The following is a 12,488-nucleotide window of genomic DNA, read 5'->3' on the forward strand; positions in this document are numbered from 1 at the left end:
TTACGTTTACTTTTTAAAGAAAGGGCTGTTGGTAGTATAGCTCTGGCTGGCCTCAAACTTATGATATTCTTACCGCCTCCAAGTGCTAGGCCTCCATGCCTGACAGACTTGGAAGATTTTGATAATTTAGGGTATAATATCTATATGGATCTTCATAATAGAGATAGAAAAATAGACAACACTAACTTCTGTAGAGTTTGAAAAGGTATAGAATTAGATTCATTGTGCTTCATATCAAAGGATAACAGTCATTATTTAGAATTGTAGAATGAATAAAGGGTAGAGAGAGATTTGGTGAGGGCGATCCTATTCTAAAAAATGATCATTAACTTTCTTGAATTGTGAGAGAAAATAAGTGAGTTTAAAGATAGATTCTTTAACATTTTTCTAATTATTGTATCATAGTAGCTCTCTATATAAGTGTATCAGGGACAGGCAAACTGTGGCCTACGGCTGACCTGCCTGGTCGGTCTGTCTGTCTTCTGTCTTTCTCATTCTCTTTCCCTTCCTTTCTTTTCTTTTCCTCCTCTTCCTTCTTTCTCCATCTCCTTCCTTCCTTCCTTTTCTCCTTCTCTTCCTCCTATTCTTCCTTTTTCTCTTTTCTTATTTCTCAAGACAGGTTTCTCGTGTAGCTCTGGCTGTCCTGGAACTTATTCTATAGACCAGGCTGATATTAAACTCATAGGTCCACCTGCCTCTGCCTCCTGAGTGGGGAGATTAAAGGTGTGTGCCACCACCGCCTTAGCTGCCTGTTTTCATAAGTACATTTTATTGAACATAGCCACGCTCATTGATTGTCCATTGCTGTGTTCATGTTATCACCAGAGTTGAGTAGTTGCAACTTAGAGTACATGGCCAGTTTGACCAACTGATTCCTGTCTGGCTATCTGGTCTATGTATTATTTCTACTTGAGACCCTGTAAACTTATTACATTGAATGAAATCTTGCTGGGAAAAACAATTATTGTATTTCTAGATGGCTAGTTACTAGATACTTGTTGAATTTTAAATATCTGCAATGGTGTTTATTACAGGCACTAAAGTCAAGTCAGCAAGAACACAGACTGACTTTTATGCAGCAAAACCTATCAAAATGGATTCTAAAATACAACATTCCATTACCACACTGCCTCATGGTGATCAGCAATATTTGTTCAGCCCAAGTAGAGAAATGCCTACTGTTTCAGGTACCCTGGAAGGTCATCTGATTCCTATGGCAATTCTTTTAGGTAAGAAACAACAAATGTATGCCTGTAGGGAAAGGGGAGGAGGTTCAACAGCAGAAGTTATAAAGTTGCACTAACACATAGTCACCTACTTTCATATGTCTGAGGAGCCTCAGAAAGTAGCCTATGCAGTGTAACAGTGATCCCTTAATAAATTCCTGCTCACAAGTATTCTCTTGGTGTATTGCTGTAGATGACATGATTGACATGTCATTGGCATACATAATAATTTAGGAAGTCAAGCTTCTTTTAATATTGTTACGTGTTTTGAGAGGTATTTTATAAAGCACTTTAATGTACTTTTGAGCCAAGTCATGATAAGTAAAAGCTAGCTGATCATATATTCTAGGTGAATAGTTGGTAATTTTCTTATATGATCTCTATGAGTCATTGTGTTAAAACATTGGACAGATCTGTTGTGATATTACATAGCCACAATTCCTTTCCTCAGGAACAAAAGACATGGAAAGTACATACCCATGGGTGCTGGGAACAGAGCAGGAAGTGCTCTTAATCACAGAGCGATCTCTTTAACCCCAAATACATTTTTAAAAATTTATATATATTTTTTCTGGGTTTTGTTTTTTTTTTTTTTTTTTTGAGACAGGGTTTCTCTGTGTAGCCTTGGCTGTCCTAGACTCACTTTGTTGACCAGGTTGGCTTTGAACTCACAATGGTCTGCCTGCCTCTGCCTCCTGAATGCTGGAATGCTGGGATTAAAGGCATGTGCCACCACTGCCTGGCTTTTTTTTTTTTTTTTCAGATTTATATTTTTATTTGTGTGTTTGTGTATGTGCCTGCTTGAGTTTATGTGCACCATGTGTGTGCAGTACCCATGAATGTCACAGGACATTCAGTTCCCTAGAACTGGAGTTATATAGTTGGTGGTTTTGAGCCACCTGATGTGAGTGCTGGGAGCTGAACCCAGTCCTCTAGAAGAGCAGCAAATGCTCTGCACGCCTGAGCCATCTCTTTAGCTGTATGCTTATTAACATTAGAGGTACTTTTATGAGTTAATGTGTCAACTTGGTTACTCATCCCTGTTCAAACAGACCTTTTGAATATTACAAAGCTAAAACTTTTGTTTTTTTAAAGGCTTATTTATTATGCATACAGTGTTTTGTCTGCATGTACATCTGCACGCCAAAAGATGGCATTGGATCCTGTTATAGATGGTTGTGAGCCACCATGTGATTGCCACTAATTGAACTCAGGATCGCCAGAAGAGCAACCAGTACTCAACCTCTGAGCTATCTCTCCAGCCCCCAAAGTTAAAGCTTTTGAAGCCTAAGCATTTGGAGGAACTCACTCCATTTTAATCCATTATGTAAAACACTGGGAACATCAATTTCATAGATGAAACAAATGAGATCTAAGGAGTCAGTGTCAAAGCTACACAGCCAGCGGGGAAGCAGCAGGCCACAACCCCAAGCAGTCCAGCTCTAGAGTGTTTTAGTAGATGCTTTTACTTAATAAATGTTATCATAAAGACATACGCACTGAAATTAGCCAGACCCAAATCTGTATATTTCAGTCCTGCCAATCAAAGCTGTGGTGCTTCATGTTCACTTTTTAAAAAAACAATATTTATTTTTATTTTATGTGCATGGATGTTTTGTCTGCATGTATGTCTGTGTGAGGGTGTCAGATTGTAGAGTTACAGACAGGTGTGAGCTGCCATGTGGGTGCTGGGAATTCAACCCAGGTACACTGGAAGAGCAGCCAGTGCTTTTAACTGCTGAGCCATCTCTCCAGCCCCTCATGTTCACTTTTATACACTCAATATCAAACATATTTTTGTACATTTATCTACCACTGAAAACAAAAAAGTCAATGACAGGTTTAGAACTGGAAAAACATTTAATTTTCTATCCTCTTTCACAGCTTATGTCTAGACCTTGGACCCAATGCTTCCTCACCCCCTAATATTTAGCCTTTTCTGTTCTCTCTTCTAAGTATTATCCTGTACCCGTGTATACATCTGTTTAACCATGTACATGTTATTGGCCAGGTTCTGCATCTGACGGACACCATGAGGTGATTCTTTTTTCTTTCTTTCTGAGATTATGTGACCTCACTTAATAGTATATGTTCTACAGCCTTTCATTTTCCTGCAAATTTTATAGTTATATTTTTCTTCAGAGCTGAATAGTATTGTTTTATATATGTGCCAGATTTTCATTATCCATTTATCTACTGATGGGCAGGTTGGTCCCACTTTCTTGCTAGAGTGACTAATAAATCAGCAATAAACACATGGGTGCAAATGTCTCAGTGTATATGTGAGGAGTGCACTAGCAGCGCCACATGGTAGTTCTACTTTTACTGTTTTGGAAAGTCTCCAAACTGATTTCCACAGTAGCAGTATTAATCTCCATCCCTCTGACAATGAGCACAGGTTCCTTTCCTGTCAGCTTTGTTGATGAGAGCCATTCACGCCAGGGTGAAGTGCTATCACAGGTAGTTTTAATTTGTATTTCCATGATGGCTAGAGGTGCTTTTAAAGATATTTAGTGGTCGTTTGTTTTTCTTTATTTTTTAAACTGTTTAGTCAACTCATTTGCCTATTTGCTGACTAGATGTTTTATTTCCTTGGTGTTTAATTTCTGCAGTTCTTCGTGAATTCTGGATGTCAGCTCCTAGTTAGAAGTGTAGCTGGTAGAGATCTTCTCCTGTGCTGTGGGCTGTCTGTGTGCACTGCTGACTGTTTCCTTTGCTGACCAGAAACTTGATTTTCACGTCGTCCCATCTGTTGATGCTTGGGGCCAGTTCTTGTGCTTGTTAGTCCTCTATTAAGAAGGTTTTATTGAGGGCTGGAGAGATGGCTTAGTGGTTAAGAGCTCTGTTTGCTCGTCCAGAGGACCTAGATTAAATTCCCAGCACCCACATGGCAGCTCACAACTGTTTGTAACTCCAGTTCCAGGGGATCCAACACCCTCATACAAACATAAATGAAGGTAACACACCAACGCTCATTAAAAACAGGTGATAGCTACTCCAGTGTCTTGAGGGGTATCCTCTGTATTTTCTTCTAGAATTTGCAGTGTTTCAGGTATTAAAGGCTTTGGTCCATTTTCAAATTGATTTTTGTATAAAGTAAAAAACACAAATCTAATTTCCTTCTTCTATAGGTAGAAACCCAGCTTTCCAGCACCATTTGTTGAGCAGGTTATCTTTTTTCCAGTGTACATTTTTGTCTCCTTTGTCAAAAATTAAGTAAGCATAGCCATTTTACTTCTGGGTCCTCACTTCTATTCCTTGGTTTACCTGTATATTTTTATGCCAGGACCAGGCTGTCTCTACCACTATGGCTGTATAGTATAATTTGAGATTGGGTGTTGTAATATATCCACAGTGTTGTTATTTACTCCATAGGATTGCTTTGTCTGTTGGTGGCGTTTTGTAGTTGCAAATGAATTCTTGTATTGCCTTTTCTAAAACTGTGAAATAGGACATTTGAATCTGGGTGGCTATTGTATTAAATCTGAAGTGAATTTTGGTAGTATAGTCATTTTCACAATATTAATTCTTACAGTCCAGGAGCTTGGAATGTCTGTCATCTTGTATCTTCTATATTTCTCTTTTTTAATATCTTCAAGTTTTTGTTGTAGAGGTCCTTCATGTCGTTAGTTAGGTATACTCCTAAACACAAAATGTTTTGGAGTTACTTTGAGTGAAAATTTTTTTCCTGATTTCTTTCTCTGGGAATGCACTGTTAGTATAAATGAAGGCTACATTTGTTCGTTTGTTTCTTTGTTTGTTTATTGAGATAGGGTCTCACAGTAGACCATGCTAACTTTGAATTCACTATGTAGCCTAAGCTGACCTCAGACCTTTCGCAGTCTTCCTGCCTCAGCCATCTAAGTGCTGGGTATGGGCGTGTGCGGGACCCTTGCACAGCCTCAGGGACTTGGACCTGACTGGGTCAGCAAGAGAATGAAGAGAAGACAGACACACAGATGGCACACAGAACAGCTGGGGAACAGCTGGGCCAGTGCCTGGGCTCTGTGATGAGAGCTCTGCACCTGAGAAGCTCCCTGTTAGTTACAGACAGTTGAACTAAGAGGCTGGGGTTGTTGAATAGGGCTTTATAAAGGGGCAGGGTTAGTGCCTACACATAAACAAGGAGACCGGCTTACTTAATCTTAGTTGGTTCATTCTCTGTAGGGGAGAAACACCCAGGGGCCATGGGAGGAGAGAGCTGTGAGGGACATCTTCTCACACACGTTCCCTGAGCTTAGCCAGGGGAAGGTTCTGCCATTTCCCATGGGGCTGAGGACTGAGGTCTTTGACACAACTGTGTCCATGTGGACAGCAGGTTTTCACTCAGGGCTTTCTCTGGCCTCTATGCCCAGCTCCTTAATCTTTGCTTTGAAATGTAAAAAACAAGTAGGATTTTTGAAATGAAACCTGACAATATGGAACATGTTCTAATATGTAGAATCTAACCTTTATTTTAAGAATTGAGATAGTGTACATGAAGTGGGAATTGCATTCAAATAACTAATAGTTGAACGTTACTAGGCTGACATGTGAGCACGTGTAGACTGTGGTGATGAGGAGACCAGCAATTGAGATGCCACTTTCCTTTTGTATTCAAGAACAGTTACAAAGATCCAGGCATTAAATTTGATTTTTCCTTTTATCTTAGAAACAGTTAACTCATTCCCCACCCTAAATTTCATAGGACAAACTCAGAGTAATAGTGATTCCATACCACCTGCTGGAGTAATGGTAAACAAGCCCCATCCTATAATCGTGACGACTTCTATTCCTCCATCATCTCGAAAAGGAGAAGCTGGAGTCAGAAAACCTAACATAGCAGTTGTGGAGATGAAGTCAGAGAAGAAGGACCCGCCCCAGCTCTCTGTGCAGGTATGCTGGGGCTGGGTGCACGAGCAGACCCATCGCAGCCAAAGCAGGCGACGTAAGCCGCTAGAACTGAAAACTCACTCATGACTCTATGGGGACTTCGCTTTCAGTGAGGTTCCTCTGTCGCTGTGAGACTGTGGTCGTACTGTGATGCTTCTGTTCTTGCTCTGCAGTGCTTGAGCTGCGCGTCTAAGTCAGTGATCCATATTAAAGTGATGGGGCAGTATTCTAAAGGAATGGCTGAGCAGTGTATTATAAGTAACTTCTAAAAAGGACGTACAAGCACCCAGGAGGCAAGCATAGGAGGAATGACACAGATTCAAGGCCATCCTGGTCTACCTAGCAAGTTTCTAGCTAGCTAGCCAGCTAGGGTTACACAGGGAGTCACTGCCTCAATAATAAACTAGTAAGCAAGCAAGCAAACAAAAACATACAATAAAATAAACAGTAGAATTAATGAAGGGTGTGACTAATATAATCAGTACTTCAAACTTTATCCAATCATAGGACATGAGGACTGTAGAAAGAATGCATTTTTTTATACACAAAAACCATTCATGTTAACTGTTCTTCTCAATGTAATGTGCAATTTTAGTGATATGCTTTTTTTAAAAAAAACATGAAATTTCATTTTCTTAAACTTGAACTTGATGATTTTGATATGTAGAAGAATAAAAGGTATAGAAAAAAGTTAATGAGCCAGGCATGGTGGCTTATTTGAGAGGTAGAGGGTGAAAGATCAGGAGTTCAAGGTCATCTTTAGCTGCAGAGCAAGTTCAAGGTCAAGCACCGTAGGTAATGTAAGACCAATGGAGGTTACTGGATCAATATAGTGAGATTTCAGAATTAACTTTATTATTTATGAAGACTATGACATGACAGAGACTTGTTGTAAGTAAAATAATGTGTGTTATGTTTAGCTTAATGATAAAAGATTAATTTAGAACTAAGTTTTTTCTGTATAGTACATTAGCTCCAAACTGGCCAGTTCAAATTATAAAATAGAAAATCATGAAAATTTGAAGATAATTCACTGAATTTTTTTATTAAAACTGAAGCAAATCCCAGATATTGGGGAAGTTACTTTAGATACAATAGGAAAGAGATTTGAACCTAAAATCTAAAAGTTATATATGTCAAAACAATTTAACTAAAAAGGGAAACTTTATGGGGAGAACTTATGAGAGCAAGATCCTGGTAAAGAATTTGTTCTTAAATACAAAGACAAGTAAGTTATAAGAAAACATAAGGCCAGGTCCAGGTGTTGTTCAGGTACATGAATGAGATTCTACAAGAGAAATAAGGACATTTAAGAACAAGGAAGTTAGATATAAGTTTTGCTTGTAGATAAGATAATAAAAATTAAAATAATGCTAACATATTCCCATTTAATTATTGCTATTGCAAGACTGTTCATTTTAGCTGAGAGTTGGATAAAGCTTAGAATTATGTTTTTGATGATGTAAACATAAATTGGATAGGATTTTGCCAATGATTACTAAGAATATTGAATATCCATGTACTGTGGCCCAAGAAGTTCATCAAAATCTATCTAACATGATGGAATAATTCAAAGTTTGGGAAGGAAACACTGCATATATAAAAATACTGGATTGTTGTTAGGATTTGTGTGTAACAATGGGGGAAACTGCCAATAAGGAATATGAGTAAATACTTAAGGAATGTATAACTCTTAAAATAGAAATTCTGCAAAGAAGCAGGATCAGGCCAGGTGGTGGTACGCACCTTTAACCCCGGCACTTAGCAGGCGGAAGCAGGTGGGTCTCTGTGAGTTTGAGGCCAGCCTGGACTATTGAATGCTTTTAGGGCAGCTAAGGCTACACAGAGGAGGAAGAGGAGGAGGAGGAGAAACAGGACAGTGTATAATATCCTTTCATAATACAAAATATCTGTTAGTGTCAGGAAAAATTTAAAGAGCATGTTTTCTCTGTTTTTGACAGTTACTTAAGTCATAATGGTAAACAAAAGCCAGATGTTCTGTTTTGTTCTGTTGTAGATTTTACCTAGTGTGGATATTGATAGCATTTCATACAGCAGTTCTGACAGAATTTCCCTTCCGCCAAGTCCCAAAGAAGCCCCTCTTCCTCCACTGCACACCCGGATCCAGGTAGGCTTCAGAGTCCTTTCCTACTGTTAACTGCTACTCCACGCAGGGATCGATCTTACCACATCGTAGTGTGTTATGCTGGATGTGATGGTCCATCTTTTTAAGCTCTTAGGAGGCAAAAGGCAGGCAGATCTCTCTGAGTTTGAGGCCACCCTGGTCTACATAGTGAGTTCCAGCCAGAGCTATATAATCTGTAATATGTAACAATAATTTAGGTTTATGATGAAATCGAAATGAGTGTTAAATTGTCTACAGATTTCTAAAGCTAGTTTGATATCTTTATAAATATTCAGAACATGGTAATTCTTAGTATAATGTAGTAATTATGAGACTCTCACAGGTCAAAGAATTTCTATATCTTTGGCAATATTTGATTTATATGAAAATTGTAAATTGGAATAATTTTTATGCATTTACTTATTTTGTATGTATGTGTGTGTGTGTGCATGTGCATGCATGTGCACCTGCGTGTGTGTGCATGACACAGTATACATGCAGAAGTTAGAGGACAACTAATAGTCTGTTCTCCCCTTCCACCACGTGTGGGTTTGGGGGATCAAACCCGGTTGTCAGGCTTGGTGGCTACAAGAGCCTTTTTGCATCCAGAATTTGTGTTTTAATAGTGACAAATTTTTTGAGATGTTAAAATTCTTATCACATTGTTGACATGCAAATATATATTTTTGTATTAATTTGCTTGTGAATAATGATATTATAACTTCCATTACAGCAATAACTTTTATTACAATATAACTTTTATTACATGTCCCTGGTTTTATCTAATATAACAAATTGATCATTGAGTTTATAGTTTGTTTTTGTTTTTTAATCTTTTTTTGTTTATTATGTATACAATGCACATCAGATCATATTATAGACGGTTGTGAGCCACCATGTGGTTGTTGGGAATTGAACTCAGGACCTCTGGAAGAGCAGTCGTTGCTCTTAACCACTGAGCCATCTCTCCAGCCCTGAGTTTATAGTTTTAAAAAATATCAAAAATTTCTGAGTGTGATGGCAGAAGAAGACAGATTCCTGTGGATTTGAGGTCAGCTATGTAGGGGCTTCTTGACTGAGACCCTGTCTGGAAAAAAAAGCAGGCAAATAAACCAGAAACAAAAGCCCAAAATCAGTTGGGAACAATTGTGCACACCTTTAATCCCAGCATTTAAGAGCCAGAGACAGGAAGATTTCTGTGAGTTCAAGGCCACCTGGTCTTCCGAGCCAGCTCTAGGACAGCCAGGCTGACTCAGTGAGACCTGTTTTAAAGGGGGTTGGGGAAACAAAACTCAAAAATCTTTCATGGTTATCAACACTGTAATAGAATTGATCCTAAATGGAATAGTTCACTTTTTGTAAGTAGTTTTGGTTTTTTAGAAGTTTATCAGAACATGTATGATAACAAATAATACATTTCGGATTCTGTATAGTTTGTTTTTAGCAAGAAACTTGTTATTTTCAGCAACTAGATTTTATATAGTAAGGCCTAAATAATAAATTTGAAGATAACTTTATTTTTATTTTAAAAAATTTAAGATTTACTTATTCATTACTTAAATTTCTGTATGTGTGGGCCTGTGTGAGGCTTTATACGCACCAAGTTCATGCAGGTGCCCATAGAGGCCAGAGGATTCTAAGCTGAGTTACAGGCAACCGTGAGCTGTCTGATGTGGGTGCCAAACCGGTTTCTGCAAGGGGAGCAAGTGCTTTACCACTGAGACGTCACCCTAGTCCTTGCCTTTTTTAAATTTAAATTACGTGTGTGTGTGTGTGTGTGTGTGTGTGTGTGTATGCGGTTCACATCTATGATGTCTGTGGCATGTTGTATATAGAGATTGAAAGACAATGTTCACGAGTTGTTTCTTTCCTTCTATTATGTGGCTTTCAGAAATCAAACTCAGTCCCAGCACTCGGGAGGCAGAGGCAGGCGGATCGCTGTGAGTTCGAGCCTGGCCTGGTCTACAAAGCTAGTCTAGGACAGCCAAGGCTACACAGAGAAACCGTGTCTCGAAAAACCAAAAAAGAAAAAGGAAAAAAGAAAGAAAGAAAGAAAGAAAAATAAAAAAGAAATCAAACTCAGGTTGTCTAGCTGGTTGACATGTACAAAGTAAAGATGTACTGAGCCATCTTGCTAGCCTTATTTTTCTTTACTTTTAAAATGATTTGAGGGCTGGAAAGATGGCCCAGTGGTTAGAGCACTGCCTACTCTTCCAGAGGTCCTGAGTTCAATTCCCAGCAACCACATGATGGCTTACAACCATTTATAGTGTGATCTAATGCCCTTTTCTACAGATAAAATGCTCATATACAATAAATAATAAATAAATAAATCTTTAAAAAAAAATAAGCTGGGTGTGGTGGCGCATGCCTTTAATCCCAGCACTCGGGAGGCAGAGGCAGGTGGATTGCTGTGAGTTCGAGGCCAGCCTGGTCTACAAAGCAAGTCCAGGAAAACCAAGGCTACACAGAGAAAACCTGTCTCGAAAAACAAAACAAAATAAAATAAAATAAAATAATTTGAGACTGTATCTATCTTTTCTGGGTCTGTGAATGTGTACACTTACATAGCTACATTTCCTTCAGAGTGTAAAATTGTCCTATCAGTAGTTCTTTAGATTTTGCCTGGAGTCTGGGGACATGGCTCATTGGGTAAGAGCACGTGTGGCTAAGCCTGAGGACCTGAGTTTAATCCCCAAGACCCACGTAATGTAAGGAGAAAACTGATTCCTGTAATTATGTTTTGGTCCTTTGTTTGAAGGCTTTGATGTCATTGTGGACATAAAATAAAATAAACAAATGTAAATTTTTGAAAATTTGTATTTATTGGTATAGTTTAAATGTCATACTGGTATATGTATTTGTCTTTTGAGACAGGGCTCACAATATAACCTAAACTATCTTAGAACTACTAACTTTGAACTCACAGTAATCTTCTGCCATGGTCTCCTGAGTGCTGGAGTTAAGAGGTGTGAACCATGCCACCAAGATAATTTAAAAAATACATTTTTTTCTTTTTCTTTTTCTTTTTTTAAAGATTTATTTATTTATTTATTATGTATACAGTGTTCTGCTTGCATGTACTCCTGCAAGCCAGAAGAGGGCGTCATATCACATTATAGATGGCTGTGAGCCACCATGTGGTTGCTGGGAATTGAACTCAAGACCTTTGGAAGAGCAGGCGGCACTCTTAACCACTGAGCCATCTCTCCAGCCCCCCATTTTTTTCTTTTAAAGATCCATTTATTAATCATACACATAATGCTCTCTGCCTGCATGTGTGCCTGCCCGCCAGAAGAGGACACCAGATCCCACAATAGATGGTTGTGAGCCACCATGTGGTCACTGAGGACTGAACCCAGGACTTTCTGAAGAGGAGCCAGTGCCCTCAACCTCTGAGCCATCTTTCCAACCAAAAAAATAAAATAAAATACATTTTTTAATTGAAAATAATTTTTCGGCCAGGTGATGGTGGCACACACCTATAATTCCAGCACTCAGGAGGCAGAGGCAAACAGATCTCTGTGAGTTCTAGTTCCAAGATATCCAAGGTTACACAGAGAAACCCTGTCTCAAACCCCGCTCCCCAATAATTTGTTTTAGTCCTTGAAATGATGAGATAATGATTGCGGACTAACCTGGATTTTATTTACTAATTAAATCACTTTTGAACAGAATATTAAAACAATAGGGCTACATATATCTGAGAAATTATATGTAGGTATTTAAAATTGAAGGCAGTAAAACTTACTAAAATATTTCTTTAGACTCCAGAATTTATGAAGATGGAAGAAGAGGAGGTGCAGCTTCCAGGAACTAACTTTGAAAAAGTAATCGATGTTATTCAGGTAACAAAGTTTAGAGACATAGAAAAAAACACAGGAAGTCATTTTCTTACAAATAGCTTTCCAAGTGGTTGACTGTCTTTTGACTGTCACAACTGTGCTGCAAGGCTGTGAGAAACCTGTCTTCAGGTTGATTTAAATAGGCTTTAACATTTACATATACTTTTTTTTAAGGTTTCTTTTTTATTTTATTTTTTTTATTAATTTATTCTTGTTACATCTCAATGGTTATTCCATTCCTTGTATCCTCCCATTCTTCCCTCCCTCCCATTTTCCCTTTATTCCCCTCCCCTATGACTGTTCCTGAGGGGGATTACCTCCCCCTGTATATGCTCATAGGGTATCAAATCTCTTCTTGGTAACCTGCTGTCCTTCCTCTGAGTGCCACCAGGTCTCCCCCTCCAGGGGACATGGTCAAAT

The 12,488-nt window shown here is 38.6% G+C and overlaps 1 protein-coding gene across 1 annotated transcript in view; it reads left to right on the forward strand.

Moving 5' to 3' along the window:
• Kiaa0586 (KIAA0586 ortholog) overlaps nucleotides 1–12,488 on the forward strand; it is a 101,880-nt gene that overhangs the window by 37,862 nt on the left and 51,530 nt on the right. Inside the window, exons 15-18 of the mRNA XM_051147226.1 lie at nucleotides 1,035–1,229; nucleotides 5,914–6,101; nucleotides 8,116–8,226; nucleotides 11,991–12,071. Coding sequence (XP_051003183.1) covers nucleotides 1,035–1,229; nucleotides 5,914–6,101; nucleotides 8,116–8,226; nucleotides 11,991–12,071 — 575 coding nt within the window. The remainder of the gene's footprint in view (nucleotides 1–1,034; nucleotides 1,230–5,913; nucleotides 6,102–8,115; nucleotides 8,227–11,990; nucleotides 12,072–12,488) is intronic.

Source organism: Acomys russatus, chromosome 1 (assembly GCF_903995435.1).
Source record: "Acomys russatus chromosome 1, mAcoRus1.1, whole genome shotgun sequence".
NCBI lineage: Eukaryota > Metazoa > Chordata > Mammalia > Rodentia > Muridae > Acomys > Acomys russatus.